Here is an 18,223-nt window from a genome sequence, read left to right on the forward strand (position 1 = left end):
AGGTAACAGCATTATAACATGGCTTAAAGATTCAAAAAGTACATTTTAATAATATAGGACCTTTAACATAACTTCGTGTGATGTATGACATGACATTGTCTACAGGAATCCAGCAATGTTAGTTAAGTGACATTGAGGAAAAAGGCGCTGGTGATATCAGAGCTTAAGATGTTACTGAGACTCACTTTGGGAGTGACGAGAGCAGATAGGATTAGAAATGAGTGCATCAGAGGGACAGCTCATGTAAGATGCTTTGGAGATAAAGTCAAAAAGGACACGTATCAGTAGAAGGATGCTGAGGTTAGAGCTGGCGGGCAGGAGGCTTAAGGAGACCAAAGAGGAGATTTATGGATGTGGTGAAGGAGGCCATGGAGTTGTCATGTGCAAAGATACAGATGATAAAGTTACACGAAAGATGGTGATTTACTGTGACAACATCAGAAATCTAAAATGATTCTCACCAGAAAAACACATCTCGAATCTGGAGTTGTTGAAACGTGTTATTTTTGGTTCTTTAAAAGCATAGGAGCCTGACGTACCAAAGTGCTGTCGAGAAAAATGGTGAGGTTTTGTCATCTGTATCCTTTGGGTGGGTGTCACTGGGGGGTCATCTGCTTTAGTGGCACAACTTTCCAACACAAAACCAGGGTGGCTCTGGCTCTTATTAGCTCGGACGTGAGGGTGCAGCTCTCTGAACCATTCAGCATAATTCATCTGATTAATGTGGCATGCCGGCCTCATGAATATGCATGGGGTTCCAGATGACTGACTGTCAGGAGTCACAAAAACAGTCAGAGGAGAAAAGGAGATGAGCTAGAACCACCCGCAGAGAGGCGCGCACACCGATATACCTCGGAAATTGCATTATTGCTCCAATTCTCTCAGTCTTTCTCATAAAATATGCAGTCATTATACAGAGCAGAGGGGCGACCGAGCAGGGATTAAAAGAGCATTTGGACAAGCAGAGCGGATCAAATTTTGATGAATAAAAGTGCCCATTAACTTTGGAGAAACATATTAAAAAGGTGAATGTAGAATTATCAGATTAGCTGTTTGCGTTTTCCTGCAAATTAGTAAACTAAATAATAGGTAAACTAAATTATTTACAACAGCCGATTGACAGCAGGCTCAGTTTCTGACATTGGCAGCTGCCACAGCTGCTCCGTGGCACCTGCCACTATTTTCTGTCACCTGACAGTATGTGTGACACCTGACGTGGCACCTGGCAGTATTTGTGGCACCTGACATGACACCTGGCAGACATTTACATTTTATATGGCACCTTGCCACACCCACTGTTCTTGATTAGTTGCCTCAGGAGCAGCGGCACTGAAGAATGGGTCAAATGCAGAGGTCATATTTTCCCACAGGGATAGCAGGGTACCTTAACCTCAAGTCTTTCTTCATGCTTTTTAAGACCATAATTTATATTATAGTGACTATAAAGTCATACCATGCTAATAAGCTATTATAAATGCAATTACTCTAGCAGATTATTATGAGCAACAATATAACAGACAGGTGGTCATAATGTTATGGATGACTGGTGAAGCCTCAGTATAAACTGAGTACTTTTCCTTGTACCACATTCCAACCTCTCATTTCCTTATTGCGTTTTTTCTTGTATTTCATATTTAGCAGGGCATGAAAAGACATTTTAATATTTCAGTCCCAATTTATGTCAAGAGTTAAGGCATATGATAGCATGTTGGCTGCTCATATACCATGTAAAATATACTGGGAGAGAATGATAGCGAGATAAAGGGGCCGGGAGGTGCAGATTGAAATGAAAGCTGAATTACACTACGAATGGAAAAGCAGGCAGCTGGAAATTAGCTCTGTGGGAGTACAGGGACCCATTGGAGAAACACGGAGAGGTCGACGGGGGGACACTCAGATCTGATATCTGATTAGGAAAACATATGAAGGACATGGATTCAGGCGTGTGTGGTTGAGGATTAAGCCTGCCCCTATGTTGTGAGTGGTGACCCTGCTGCAACCTCACAGCCTTATTGTCAGATAGTAAATGAACTCTATGTTACCCAAGAGACTCACTGTCTGCTACAGCAACAACCAGGGCCCTGCTTTGGGAGACAGGCAAGCAGCTTTGAGTCTCATGAATATTGATTTGGGTCTTCACAAGGATAAATCTCCCTTGACCATAGTGAATGCACGCAGTACGCGGAGGGAGAGGTCATGGGTTAGGCGCCCTCCCACCACCGGGCAGCGCTGTGAAACTTAATAGAGTTGAAGGGCTGTGTGAGTAATGACAAACAAACAGAAAATGTGAAAATGATTGACTGTTGATGCACATGGAGGAGCTGGGTAAATTGAAATGTGCTTAGAATACAGAATGGGTTGTTTTTGTCTAATGTAAGCCTGATTGTAAAAGCGCAGGAAGAAGTGGGATGGGAGATCTAGTAAGATTTTGGCAATCCAAAATGTTGACTTAAAGAGGGTATTATGCAACATGGACTTTTAGTATCTTTTTGTTATAATGGTGTCCATTTCTAAAAAAAAACAAACAAAACAAAACAAAACAAAAAAAAACATGCAAGAGGTTTTATATGTCATCCATGCATGTTTGAGTAATGTACTGATCTCTCCCTGGTCCTATTCGAACTAGGCTTACAAATATAATTAGCCAAACCTACATCACCCACACTCCCACACATTTGATCATAAATATATAAAAACATGAAACAAAACAATAAACTTCAATCGTTAGTGGGATGCATGCTGATTATGTTGTGATAGCTCTTTGAAGGGGAAGTGAGCAAACGAAGGGGGCACCCAGCATCAACAACTAAAATGAAACCTATTAAACATGTTAATTGTGTTGTTTTTGATGAGCATAGCATTTTCAAAACAATAAAAGGTAACATGGTGATCTAAATATATATTTAAATATAATAAGTAAATCATGCCCTCTTTAATGTCATATCAATTTATTTAGTATCTTAAATCATGACTAAACTACCATTTTGTTGACGCAGTTTAGCAAAAATCTACTTGCATCTCTTTTATTTAATTTAATAAAAATTTTTTACGTAATGTGAAAAATTGTTGGAAATAGGTTATAAATCTTTCTTTACCATCACAGTTTCCATCATTATAGTTCAAATGACCAGTAATTTCTGTCCCATAATTGAATCAGTAAAAGTCATTACATTCAACCTACATTTGCATTTCTTTTTTATGTGTTATTATATATATATATATATATATATATATATATATATATATATATATATATATATATATATATATTTTTTTTTTTTTTTTTTTTTTTTCTCAGAGCAATTACCTTCATTAGGCGAGAGGAGTAAATAGTTGTAATATTGTAGAGCTACTAGACTTGTATTGTGCCTCCTCTGAGCCCTGACTGTTTTACTCAAGTATGTGTTTATTCTCTCATGCATAATATCTGCTGGAAATATCACTCCCTGACATTTGAGACGCCAACATTTTATTGAAGCGACCCGATGGGCTGAGCTCAACTGTCGACTACACCGTTCAAATCCCGCACACGGCCATGTCAGATTTTGTTCATGCTTTTCACTAGTGCTAAAGTCCCCTGCCACTCACCAGATCACAGCAAGAAATACTAGAAAATGTTATCAAAATGTTGTAGTACATTCACAGTTTTCCAAAAACTATTATGATTAGAGTATGATTATGGTTTATGCATGTTTATTACTAAAAATGTCTGTTGAACTTTTAACTACTTGAACAGAAAAGTAATTCTAAAAGACCAAATTTTCTGAAATGGTTAGTGGAGAATTTACTGATACTTGACTTTGAGAATCCAGATGAAGTACTTGCATTTGTTAATGGTATCACTGTATTTGTTAATGGCATCATTGTCTTTGTGTATAGGTGGGTTTCCTGTGTATGTCCCTGTCTCCAGATCCTCAAGAATAGTCCATAGCTTAACTAGGGCATTGAAAGATCAAGAGATTGTGAATCAGTGACGTCTCATTGTCATTGTGGTTGGGTTTTTATTTTAACTGAGAAGTCCACATCCAGTCCACTGTCAATAAATCATGTGTTTTGAAGCAGAGTTCAGACTATGGAGGAAGAAGTGATATTATTTTTTGTGTTAAAACCAGACCAAGCCAAATCGCATTGTCTAGTTCTAAGAGTCTGTAGCTTGTAATATGTTTCCATTTGTGCCCCACTACCCTGGTCCATCTATTGCACAGAGCCGAGCATATGTGCCTCTAACCTGTATCCTGTGCTTGTTCCTCAGGAGGTGAGCGATGCTGACATCATGGAGCTGGTTCACACCTCTTTGGGCAGGATGACCATCATCCGTCAGATCTTCCCGCTGTGGAGGGACACCAATGTGCGCTGTATGAGGAACAACCACCGCATCTCCTCTCTGCTCTGCGACCCACAGGAGGGCTATCTGCAGTCCCTGGAGGTGAGCACGCACTCACACACTTCAACACTTTGGTAATGGTGTATTGATCACCTTGAAGCTTATTGGGATGACTTTGTTGAATTATTACAATTTTCTGCTACTGTTTGTGTTTGTGTCTATGTTGTGGTTGTTTTGCACTTGTTTCTGGAGGCCAGAAATCATAGAAATGGTGAGATATGTCATTTTTGTGGGCAAGGCAACTTATGGGGCGCCATGTAACTTTACTGCTGCTGGACCTGCCACCTGTTTGTCTGTGGAAATGTTCTTGTTTTACCTTGAATGTTCCTGGGTATAATACAAAGGGGGTCCCAATCTTTTCAGCCATAACGTCTAAATCAAACACATAATATGTTCTACTGTCAAATGTAATTGATGCCTCTAAGTATTATAAGTATTATACATATTATAAGTGTACGTGTAAGTTAGAACATCTATCCAGCCTAATATTTATTTGAATATTTTTGTTAAATAAATGTGTTCTTTTTGATTGAGCTCAGTTTTGGAATAATCTTCTTCATCTTATGGGGTTTCATAGCAGTCTGAGGTTTTTTTTTTTTTTTTAATAAAATGTCTTTTTGTTCAAGATGAAATTATATTTGTCCAACAATGGGCAAATTGCAGTATTTAACACCGTATTTAGCATCACACAGTCCATATAATGACTTAACATTAACAGCAGATTCATGGCCGTTCTCTCTGTATGAGCTTACCCTCTGCAGTCTACTCATACCTTCCTTGGACATGACCTTGGCTTGGTGTTCATCCCTAAAAGTTGAGTTGTTATCCTTGCTTAGCTCTTGCGTTTGACTTTTACAAGCTCATAAGAAGGTTACATCAGTGTCTTCCTGCTGGAACTAGAAGCAGATCATTTCGCCGACTGTACAACATCTCCCTTCTAACCTGTGACTTTTTCAAACTCGCTCACATCTTGCTGCTCGGCCCGTTCCTGCTGAGTAATCAAAATGTCAGCCTCACATTCATATGCTCAGTCTATCCCAGCATACAGCGCATGAGGTCCCACAGCAGCCTGTATGCATACAAAGCCATAGAGGAAGGCAGGAACACACACGCTCGTGATGAATGAATTTTAATGTGGTATTTGACTGGTGGCAAGGTTGTGTTCTTTCTCTCCTCTGCATATTTTGGGGCTTTATCCCGCCTTTGTAGAGTTTATAGTCACTTTGGGTGCTGCTGTGAAGGCCATCATTGTACTCATAAACAGTGTGTACTTCTGCAGCAAGTTTTCACTGATATCTTATATACCAGAATATTTTTTATACCTGAGAACTATTATAATCAAGTTTACAACTGGTGTAGACTCAAGATTTTGCAGACTTAACACTCTAAATCCACCTTTAAGAGCTTTTAATCATGTTAGACTTGTTTCCACTTCTCAATTACTCTCTCAATTTTGTATTTAGAGTGATTGGTGCATGTTTGAGCAATCTTTAATCACTTATTTTCAAGGCGTCATATTACCAATCAACCCTCACTTTCACCACCACTGGTATACGCCCACTGCCCTCTATTTACTTCGTTCTTCATTTTTGCTTTTATTTTCTTAATGCGTCGGATACAAATGAAAAATTTTTTTAAAATGCCTAGAATGACCCAGTGTATGGTGTTAAATCTGAAATGACACCATCAGCCCATGTTACAGGTCCGGTGTTTGGAGAGTCAAACCTGCTCCAAGTAAGAAGAATGAAAGTATTTAGAGAAATAAGAACATATGCAAATGAATAAATGCCAATAGAAGTGTAAGGCTATACAGTTGACTTTATATGCTTAGTTTAGTCCCTGTTTTGAATTGTGTTTAGTTCACATTTTGTGTTATCTTTCACCTGCAGTCTGTACATCTGATTCTATCTCATTGTGCATGCCCCAGTTAAGTCCCGATTTAGTCAAGATTTGCCGTCTCATGTATTTTTTATCTCATTTGCATAATACTGTAAAACCCCATTTATTTTCAATGGTTGTACTTAATGTAAAAATGTTGTTGCTCATTGTTGTATAGGATGGCTTTATAGTAGTTTATAAGTTGACCCTTGCTGTCTCGCCGCTAAATCATACGCAGCTATTGCCAGTGGACATTATAGACAAGCATCTGGAAAGTGCCACATGAATGCAAATATTATCCAATGATTATGTATGCGACTGGGTGGAGATTGAGCTCCCCAGATAAGGTAATTACGAGGAACATGCATGCCCCTGAATACCAATGATTGAGCCCACTGTGACTTTGAGAGGCTCTGGAGGAGGAGAAAAATGTTGTTTTAACACTGGGAAGGATCAGTTCACTTTCAATCCAACTTTAGAGCAACTTCAGCTAATAGCTAAAGATTTTTGAAGTTTATTGTGAAAAAGAAATGCTATCAGAGGTGGGTGGAGATATAAAAAAAAATCGCTCAAGTAATAGTATCGTTTAAAATACTACTACTCAAGTAGAGTAGTATGACACTGACAAAAAATAATTACAAATACAAATAAATACTCAAGTAAAAAGTATTTGGAGAAACTTGAGTACAGAATGCGAGTTTGGACGTAAAATGTATTTAAAGTCTGTTTTGAGTGAATGTGACCAGAACATAAAATAATCTACAGATTCTGGTATTTTCAAAGAATAGACACGGAAATTACAAAAACTAATATTTTAAAGATTGGTTTAAGAGGCACTAATGAATGAAAGTCACCAATAGACTTACAGAGGGATGAATAACCAGCTTTTACTCAAGAGTACTATTACTTCAAACTAAATATTACTCAACAAAGATGTCACAAAACTACTCTGAAAAGTTGTTGGGGTTTTTTTCCCCAAAAAGTGAATGTATCTAGGTAAATGTATGTGAGTCCTAGCCACCTGTAGTTATTATTATCAGATACATAAGTGCTTAGTCCTATTAGGCGAAATAATGCAATTTAAAAACACATTCAGTTGCATTTATGGTGCACTTGATTGCACTAAAGTTAAGATAATTATATATAATCACATTCAAGCATTTTTCAGTACCACAGAGAAGACCCATAAAATAAACCTCATCAATATTTAATTGGGCTTAAACCTGTTAGTATCTGCAAATAAGAACAGTTGTTTAAAGTAACTGGACACTTGTTTTCTATAGACACTTTCCTGTAGCTATATTATGGATTAGTATCATCACACTCATCTCTTATCTTACTACCAATTGAAACCTGGGTCCATGCAGAATCAAAATAAGCAGGGTGACAATCTCTGTGATGCTTTGGACACATTTGTTGTTGTGTTGTTGTGTTGTAAATAAAGATGCTCAGTTTTCTTTAGCTAAAGTTTTTTAACAAATGTTTTACCTTTGCATGGTACTGAAGGAGCCACTATCAGAGGCACTTTGAGATTCTGGGATTGACTCCTAGACTCAGCAAGGACTGCCTGTTGTCCCAAAGTGGGACATAACACATGTCTGATGATAGTTTTGTAGTGAGAAAAGAGCAGGTGAATGGAAGCAGAGTTGAAAAAAGAGAAAAAAAATCTTCACCCTTGGGTGATATCAGTGGCAGAACCAAAGGCAGTCTGGGTCCCTAAGTGGTTCTCCCTGGTTCTCCAGAGGCTGCATGCTGTCCCAAAGAGAAGCTGGTCTCTTTGGACTGAGCCCCACAGATGGGGGGTAAGATTATCTTATGCCCTCTGTGGGGTTTAATGGGTGGGATCACTTTAAAATGTGAATCCCTGTGGACTGTAGCGCCACCAAGTGGAGGTAGACGACATGAGAGGCTGGGTCTCTGCAGTCTCCTCCTCTGAGACTGAATCCATTGCTCACGAGGAGAATGAGTACTGGAGGCTGGTTGGTACCTTGTCTTTGTTGCTAACAAGGTGCCACTATCTTCAGAAGAACAGTGGTTCTCACTTCAGGGTGTAGGTCCATGTCTGACCTGTTTGTACCTCCTCCTCAGATCCTCCTCAGGATTGTTTGGCCTCCAAACACCCTTGTTTTTCACAAGGTGGAGCTGGAGTGAATGGTACATCCACTCCGGCGTTCATGTTGGCGGTAAACACCAGTCTCTCATGCATTTTGCAATGAAAAGTTGCTTCCAGTCTCTTTGTACGGAAATGTGTCTGATCACTAGCCAAGCTGCTCACAAACTGAAGATCTTTTTTTTTTTTTGATTTACAAACATGGCCTGGCCAAGAGGCACCAGCAGGGAAACATACAAACAAGTGTACAGATCTCAGACCAAAACACAACACATAGAGCATGTGGACATTCAAGGGACTAGTGACAACAGAAGGGACTAGTGTCTTCACAAGAACACTTTACTTGAACAATGTTTTTTTATCCTTTATCTATAAAGGTTAGCTTCTTGAGACTATTTCATATTCAAACAGGACCTGATGACCATAACATACAATTTAACTGAGACCTGTGTATCCTCAAGTGAAATGCAGATCCTAAATAAACTAGGTTGATACATCATTGAAATAACATTGCACAGCGTTCATTGATATCGCTCATACTCCTACACTGATCGGGTTATCTGTCATTTGTGTATAGGATTTGTCACATTGGAGCTCATCCAAAAGTCCTTCGGTTGTGATAATGCAGGTGTGTAAAGCAGATACGGCCTTCAGCAGGATTCAGCAGTATTATCTCTGCAGCACAATGTCATTCTGTTCTTTGTACAGTAAGTACCAGCTCTTTATTGTGACTTCCTCTTTAAATGGAGCACTCCAACCAGAGACATTAAAGTATTGAGTGTGTTTTAATCCATGGGGCTGTAATGGCCGTATTCCCTGTAGTTGCTCTGATGCAGGCCCATCCTTCTCTCAGGGCAGATGGTGGAACTGTGTGGAGCCTGCACCAATGTCCTCTTTGTCTCCCACATAACTGTGTTAAATATGGGGAAGTGGAGGTTTGAGCATTTGTCAGAAAGTAGCTTTTACTACTCAAAATGTTGCAACACTGAAAATGAGCATATTTCACGTGTTGATAAATTACATCTTTGCTGCATATATGGACTGCATTACCAATACATAAATGAAGTTACAAATGAAGTTTCTTTTGAATAATTTTGATAGAAATACCATATCACTTACTATGTTGGCCTTTATGATGAAGCCACACTAGTTATATTATATTTTGTTTTGCAAAAGTAGTAAAAACAACAACACATTCCAAAAATGTGTGGCAACAAAACATACTCTTTCATAAGGTTTCATTGCCAATTTGACTCAGTGAATAATGTCGTTGTGTCTTCAGGCAAGACATTCACCCACCATAATGTGTTGCAAGACAGACAGAGCATCCAGTTTAACTGATTTAGCTTCCATAATCAGTGTTCAGTTGCATCTAAAGATTTCAGTACCAAAAATGACTACAAGATTTTATCTTATTATCATTCGTGTGGGTAAAACTGTAGACCGTATGTAAATGGACATAACTAACCCACTAACTGCCGCATTCCAAATATGAAGAGAATATGGGGCACTTCCAGCTCCATTGACTCTGTTTCCAATTGACTTTACATTACAAAATTGTCACCCCTCTCTCTGTAACTGCTGCTGCGAGCCTCCTCATTTTGGTCTTGACCCACTCTACATGATCCTGGTGTTTTTATTTTGCTATTTTGTCCATAAATACATCCCTATTCCTAATGTGGAAGTCGGCTTCAAATTCACTTCTATAACCGTTATCACTGTGAGCTTCATTTGGATGGAGCCAAACACTATGGGTGACGTCACACTCCCTTACTCCACTTCTTTATAGTCTATAGATGTGTAAAACCTAGTGACAAGCTAAGTTTGATTTTGCTGGCTATAGGCTCCTGACCATGTGACCTATGAGCAGGTAAAGATCATATTTAGGATGACGGAGGGGCTGGACTCTGTGTGGAGACCTGTCATGATCGGAGCGCTCAGAGTGGCAGCTTGTATTGCTTCCATGGATCTTCCTCTCAGACCCGGAGGACCTATCAAATCAGCATTCAGCAGGACAGAAGACAGCCCACATCAATCCGAGAACTGCACAGCTTACGGCAGCGCTGAGGAAAAAAGATGATCGAAACCGCTATTTTTTGTTGTTGTTTATTGCCTTTGTCAGTTTGGATGTGCCACTGTACTCTGTCATTACACCAGTGCGACAGCTGGAAACCTGTGATTTTACACCAGCCAAACACAGAATCTTAGCCAATATTGTGATGCTTAAGAAAAAGGCTTTTGTTTCGCCCGCAATCACCCCACACGACCTCACATCTTTTTGCAAGCAAGGACCCCATTATTGTGATTCAGACATACAAGAAGTACTCTTAAGAATAAATAAACATAGCGAAAATGGTTCACTTCCTTAGAAAGTGCCTGTTATGAAACCAAATTGCTATATTATTGTATTGCTTTTATATTATATTGTAGGTTAAGGTACACTTTGTAGGGAAATTTGTTCTCTTTGGTCCATCCTTCAGTACCACTGGGGCGACCTGTCAGGAGCCTGAGACCCATCTCCATGATGTTATAAGCTTGGGCAGGACTACCTTAGCTGGAGGATTTTATCTATTGTGCTTGTTTTGGGCTGATGAAACTGGAGTTTTAGAAAAAACACTGAACTGCTTTAAAAAAAATTTTATTAATGTATTTTTTGTACAAACGGATCAATACTATTTCAGTTACTACACAACTAACTACAATTGGCACTGCTACCGCTTCAACCGTTATTTCTACGTTTATTATAGGCTCTTTTTTGAGCATAATAAAAGAAATCTCCATGTAAAAATGAAATTGCAATGGGTATTTAAAAAAGCAAATAACCTTGTATTCATTTTCTTTTATTGCACCACAATATGGCTCCAATTCAACCGCTTTTGTGCCTATTCACATCCTGACTTCCAATCTCCTGAAGTCTGCTGTATTTTCAAACACAACAGCAGCGCCCCATGTATAAAGATAAACTATTTCCCAAACATATAATTTTTCAAATGGAATGTGCAATGAGGAAACGTATTGCGTCTTTCGAGTTGAGTTGAGGTGAATCTGGGATGAGAGAATCCTAAAATACCTTTGGGGCCTTCTTCTTTCGCTGGTGCTATTATTTTAAACAGCTCCTTTCCCCATCGGAGATACAATTCCTTTTCAAATTTTCATATGAAATATTAATCGTTATACAACAATGCTTTCTATTGGTCCATTGTGAGGCCACTTTGCCGCACACAGACTTTATGAGTTATAGTGTCTGATGATGGCGGCTGCAGTTATAAACCATGGGAGCGGACATACTGGCTCTTGCATATTAACGACTGCGTTGACCTTTTGGAATGTGAAACAATCAGTTAAATAGCAAGCCGTCTTTTCTAAATTCAATTACAGATCTAAAGATGGAGGTGATGATGAACAGGTGTTAAATATGATGTACAGTTGAGAGGGATCAGGCATCTATGTGGTTTACAACTCTACAACAATGTAATCAAGAGTTTTACAGATGAACTGGAGACTGGGCCTTTAACCGGAACTGTGACCGAAATTTGTAAGTGTCTGTCAGGTTAATACAAATAAACAGGTAATAAAGAATTTGAAATACCTCACTGTGTATTGTGGGTGTGCTTCAAGTCAGTCAAATCAGTCCCCTGTATAATTTTTAAACAGAAAAATTATACAAGGGACAAACAGTGCCTCGGGTTTGTACCTTGCCCACTTTTACGTTTTCCAGTAAGGGTAAATTTCAGTTTAAACACTACAGTTTTAACCCTCGTAGAGCACCTGTACTGCTATTTTTAACTCTTTTATGACCTAGTGAAGCGCTCCACCTCTTTTTCTTCATCTGACAGTGCCTGTATAATGTTTGCTACTGTGGTTTCTTACAAATAACAAAATATCTACTTATTGTTTTGCTAATGTGTTGAGCTGTGCATATGACTGAAAGGTTTTTATTCTGCACTCTTCTCTCTTCTCTTTTAATGTTAATTTTATGATCATTGATGTTCTGATCTGTTTGTATTGTGATTTTAATGTGTTTCTTATTCTATAAAGCACTTTGTATTAAATGATGATATATATATATAAATTGTGTTGCTTTGCAATGCCTGGAAAAGTGAATTATTGTTGTTTTGCAGTATAGTTGTAGTATAGTATGGTATAAAGTATTTGTCCACTGAGCTGTCAGATCCACTGAGCCACAGGTTGGTGGTGTGATTCCAGCTCCCAGCTCTGAATGCTGTCATTGTGTCCAAGGGCAAGACACTTAACCCACCTTTCCCCCAGTGCATAGACAGGTGTATGAATGTGAATGTGTTTGCTTGATGTGAAGCGTTATTTGGCCATTTACCATAGACTTTATTTGTGTGAATAAGTTACTCTTGATCAAATTATATTTTAATCAGAAATTCAAAATTCTTGGCTGATTGTTTGACTGTAACATGATAACAACATTTGACAATTTATAATCTATTTTCATGGAACCTTTTGCATTGCATTGTTGCCATGGGTACCCAAGAGCCTCAAACAAATTACATCTGCATTTAGGATAGGAACATATCTATATTTAGGTGCTGCATGTTACAGTTGAATGAACTGTATCTAACCCTAACTGCCCATTGCCGTCTTTAGTGATATTTTAGATCTATTTTCTATTAGTAAGCCTAAAAGTATGTGTCTAAGTCCATTTTTTGCATACTAGATAACATGTTTACCAGTAATGACGCACCACCAGGATGTGTCAGTACATGGAAAATAAAATGTCCCTTAACCTTAACCAAAAAGCAATGTGAATTCAGCCTGTGACATTACATCATTGAAAACAGCAGAGTGGAAATACAGAGAAAGTACAGAACTGAAGTAGATGGGATGCTTTAATAAATGATGGCGTGTACTTTGTTATATGATGCTCTCAAGTACTCAACAGATGAAGGGCGTGTGTCATTGCATTGTATTTGACATTAAAAAATATATATATAGAGAGAAAATTGTGTGTTGGTCCATTTGGGAGCGGCAGAGTGGTTGGAGGTTTGGCATCACACGGCACTGCTAACAAAAACTAGCATGATAACAGCACACTTGAACTACCTCCGGGTTTGGGATGAATAGAAAACACACATTATTAGATGCAGACAGTACTTTAAAAAAGACTGTAAAGGGGGGAAATGGTTTAAAGGGCCCATATTACATTATTTATTTATTATAATATGTTATAAAAAAAAAAACATACCCAGAGTTGTGTTTTGTTTCATTCACACGTTTAACACTCAAAACTGTCATTTTCTCTCACAAACAAAAAACTGAAAACACTCCTTGTGATGTCATGTGGTTATACAGGAAGTGCTCCACTGTGCTTTTAAACTCCATACACCTTCCCTAGAATAATTTGGATAATTTTAAACTTGGACTTGCCCATCTCTGCTAAACAAAAGGTTAAAGGTAGTTGTTAACTTCAAAATTATCGCTTCATGACACAACAAAGTGAAAGAGCATTCTGAATTTGAAGATGTAGACAGACTAATAAGATTAATAATTATCCAAGCATGTGTGAATGAAACAAAACACAACTCCAGGTATGTTTTTGAGGAGGTCACTACATTATAGCGTGACCTAAATCTCACAAGAGTAAATTTTGTGTGATATAGAACCTTTAACTCTTAACTATATGAAAGGGATTACATGGCCTTAAATTACACTTATGTTGTTACTTCTATTCAGCAATTATATTTTCAAATTTCAAATATTTCTGTTTTGTCCAGGTATCCAACTTGTATCTATATGACAGTGTCCTGATGCTCGCCAACGCCTTCTATCGAAAACTTGAGGACCGCAAGTGGCACAGCATGGCAAGCCTCAACTGTATGAGAAAATCCACCAAACCCTGGAACGGAGGATGGTCCATGCTCGACACCATTCAAAAGGTATCCCATTACCTCTCTGTGTGCTGCTAAATGACTAGGGGTAGATCAAAAAGACTGGCTGAGATGTGGATCAATAGGAAGTACAAAATGAGGTAGGTAGTGTCCTTTAAGCGGCTGTTAGGAGTTAAAAGAACATACAGAATTATTGAAGCATTTCTAGTAAGACCTTAACTACAGAAATTATAAAATGATTTTCCAAGAGTGGCCTCCAGATAGACCCAGGGCTCATTGACTGCTTTGATACCGATGTATGTGTGGTAGCCCTCTTTTCTCTCACTCAGAAAATTGGCAGCCTTTACTGTAAGGTGGGCTGATGTCATTTAGTTCAATCGGATAATGGAATTTTTTATTGTTGGAGAAGTTGAGCTGGAGTGGGTTCAAGACAGTTATGATATAATAGAATAAAGTGAAGCAGCGGGCTACTTTCAACTGACCAATCACATCTTATACATATTCATATGGGAAATCATATAGCAGTATCCAACTATACATCATCACTGTTAAAGGGCCCATATTCTGAGCTATGTTATAATGTTGTTCCCTCATCAAAAACATATCTGGAGTTGCGTTTTGTTTCAATCACATATTTAACACACAAATCCTGCATATTTAGACTGAGTTCTTCTCTCAAACAGAAAACACTCTGTTCCACCCTGTGATGTCATACAGTAATACAGGAAGTGCTTCACTGTGTTTTTAAGCTCCATACACCTTCACTAAAATCATTAAGGAGATTTAAGCACTGGAATTGCTCATCTATACTGAACTGAAAGTAAAGGGTAGCTGTTAACTAGAAAACTACCACTACATGACAGCACAAGGTGGAACAGAGTATTTTGAGCTTTGGAGATGTAGACAGACTAATGATGCAGGATTACTCAAACATGTGTGAATGAAACTAAACACAACTTCAGGAATGTTTTTGGTGAGATATTAACATTATAACATGGATATATCAGTAGTATTTTTTGTAATATAGGACCTTTAAGGTAAAACTGATGCAAAAATAAAAGATCATGTCTACAACTCTGCAGTAGAAGCCATACAAATAAACAGTACATGTAAGTACGTATTTTTTTCCACCTACGCCTTGAGCCCTTCAAGTGGAATGTCAGTCCAGGGCTAAAGTTCATGCCTCTGTTAGTAACTTTCATTTGATAAATGTAGTATTACAATACATTTATGAACATTCTCTGTGTGGCTTCTTTTGAAATATGCAATAACTTTATATGAAGCTAAAAATTACAGCTGCTAGACATTGTCAAACACATGCACAATGAGTCCACTGACAGTGTATGGACTGTTAAACCGCAGCAGAGCACCACATCATGGCCTCAGTTGATGGAGAGTTTTAAGCTTACTTAAACACAAGGAAATGACAATATAACCTGAACAAAAACTCAAAAAGTCAGTTGAGCAAAATATAGTCTCTTTAAAATAAGACATATTCCAGATCCTGGTTTTACATTCTGTTCACTGTAACCTGCTCTATTGATCTAAAATGGTTCAAAGGCCCTCTACTCTGAAATTCTAAAAGATTCACATGTAAGTAGACCAGTAGGGGGTATGTGAAGACTATATTTTCTGAGCACTCAAGCCTCAAGTGCAGGACAATGCATGGTTACGCAGTCATGCATGAGTCATTCAAAATACAACTATTAGTAAGACTGGGATAAGGGAAAACCATTACAACAAGGTTAAAAGCTCATAAAAGCAATTTTGGACAATGTGTTTACTTTAAAGAGGGGGTATTATGCAAAATAGTTTTTGAGTTTCTACCATGTTATAACATTGTTTGTTCATCAAAAACATGCCTGACAAGGTTTTAGTTAGCAACATCTCTGGGACCTGTTTAATGTCGGTAAGCTGTAAAAATCTGTTCAAATGCTCAGCCCAGAAGCCTATGTCACCCATGCTCCCACACAACAATTTTCCATAAATATACAAAAGCATGACACAAAACTGTAGACAACAACTTTGACAAACCTGATGCAATGTGCAGTAGCTTTATTAGTGAAATACATGCAGATTGTAACTTGATAACACTCTGACAGACGAATGGCTTAACACACAGAGCAAAGGGAGGAGAGACTCAAAAATGTGAAACTTATAAAGCATGTTAATATGTAGTTTTTGGCATAATAGCATTTTCAAAGCAATAAAGGGTAACATGGGACTGTAAATATATAATGGATGTTTTAGCAGTCCCCATAGAAGTAAAATTCCCTTTTTAACCCTCTTTAAACAAGACACTAAAAGAAGTGGTTGCAACAGGAGGGCATTGTACATGCATGTGAGACAGACATGTATAGCTCTGCCTTTTAGCGTTCCCTTTGCTCACAGTGGGATGCCATCATGGGGCGGGTTATCTGTACAACAAGTGCCTCCGGTCTCCTGACCTCTCCCCACATGCTCAAACTTTGCTCAGTTGGGGGTTCTCTCTCTGTGTGTCTGGTTTCAGGGGCGCATCAGTGGGCTCACCGGGCTCATGGACTTCCGTGCTGAAGGCTCCAACTCACACGTGCAGTTTGAAATCCTGGGCACCAGCTACAGTGAGACATTCGGCAAAGACGTCAAAAGAGTAAGTACTTTTTTACCAATCAGCCAGAATATTATGACTACTGACAGGTGTTTTATCTGTTGTATTTTATCTTCATTGTGGCACCTGTTATGGATAAGTGGACAGATGACACTTTACAAGCACAAAAATAGTGCAAGGAGTTGAGTCGAGGACAAAATTCCAACTGCCTCTTATCTCTATAACAGCAGCTTGTATTTTAGGTTTTGTTTGTCTCTAAGTATCTATCAAATCGATCCAAGAAATGAAGCAGGAGTGAACCAATAACAGATGATGCATGTAGTAGTGGTACTTGGTAAAAATGTGTTTTCAAATCAAATGAGCTGTCACATTGTTTAATATTTTAAAGGTCACGTACTTGACTTTTATTTGTTCTAGTTTTGGAATGCCCTTTAGACCATGCAGTGTGCTGTAAAAGCAGCTATTTGTGAAAGTGAATGAGAAAGATATCACCTTTGGCATTTGTTGAGTGATGACCATATACCAGTGAGGGCCATTCTGTCCAGGAACAACGCTGGGTGAGAAATTTGTAGAAACAAGTGTCTGTGACTCTCCTACACTCTTGTGTCTTTTTTTTACTTGTAAGCCATCATCTTTCTATTCCATGAACAAGCTATTTTCTGATTGGTTAATCCACCTGTCAGTCAAGCCCATCGGAAATTACGGAGTCAGGATCTGGTTCGTCTTTTTAACCTCTTGAGACCCAAGCTTTTGTCTGCTGTGCATTTTTTATTTCTCCTTGATTTTTGAGATAAGTAGGACCTAATAAGTATCGTAACTAAACTTTGTTTTTATACAGGAAGTAGTTCTTGCAGAAGATGATGTCCTCATATGAGGACAATGGATCGATCTTACTGTATGACACAAATAGACACCACAGGTTAAAAAATCGGTATCTTCACCATCTGACAAGTGTTTATGCCTATACACTTTTTAAGTGTATTAAAACTTTATTTAAGCAAATGTACCACTTAAATTTACTATTTACAACTGTAAACTCTAGTGTCTTAGACCAGGCTTAGTCTCGAGACCAGCTTCAAGACCGCCTCGGACTAGAGCACATTTGGTTTTGATGGCAAGTGCCAGTCATATTTCATTACGGACGGTAAATGTGCAGAAACTGATAAATATCACTGCAAAACCAGTAAGATAATGTAACTGTAAATGTTATGAACTTGAAAAAAAAAACAAAAAAAAACACTTCATCCACTTTGAAGTTGTTTTGTGTAAAGTGCCAGGGGAAGTTTTCTTAAAGAAGGGGTTCTCAAACTGTGGGTCACGGTCCAAAAAAAATGGCACAGAGTGTTTCAGGGCAATACAGTTTGCTTAGCTTATTTTAAGCCTAAATTAACATTAATCAGATAAAATGG

At 38.3% G+C, this 18,223-nt stretch overlaps 1 protein-coding gene across 1 annotated transcript in view; it reads left to right on the forward strand.

The window, feature by feature from the left end:
• Positions 1-18,223, forward strand: part of grid1a (glutamate receptor, ionotropic, delta 1a) — a 426,969-nt gene that overhangs the window by 364,746 nt on the left and 44,000 nt on the right. The window contains exons 6-8 of the mRNA XM_020921510.2: positions 4,253-4,426; positions 14,114-14,275; positions 16,737-16,856. Coding sequence (XP_020777169.2) covers positions 4,253-4,426; positions 14,114-14,275; positions 16,737-16,856 — 456 coding nt within the window. The remainder of the gene's footprint in view (positions 1-4,252; positions 4,427-14,113; positions 14,276-16,736; positions 16,857-18,223) is intronic.

This window comes from Boleophthalmus pectinirostris, unplaced genomic scaffold (assembly GCF_026225935.1).
Source record: "Boleophthalmus pectinirostris isolate CB_2022bp ecotype Guang Dong unplaced genomic scaffold, ASM2622593v1 HiC_scaffold_5, whole genome shotgun sequence".
Lineage (NCBI taxonomy): Eukaryota > Metazoa > Chordata > Actinopteri > Gobiiformes > Gobiidae > Boleophthalmus > Boleophthalmus pectinirostris.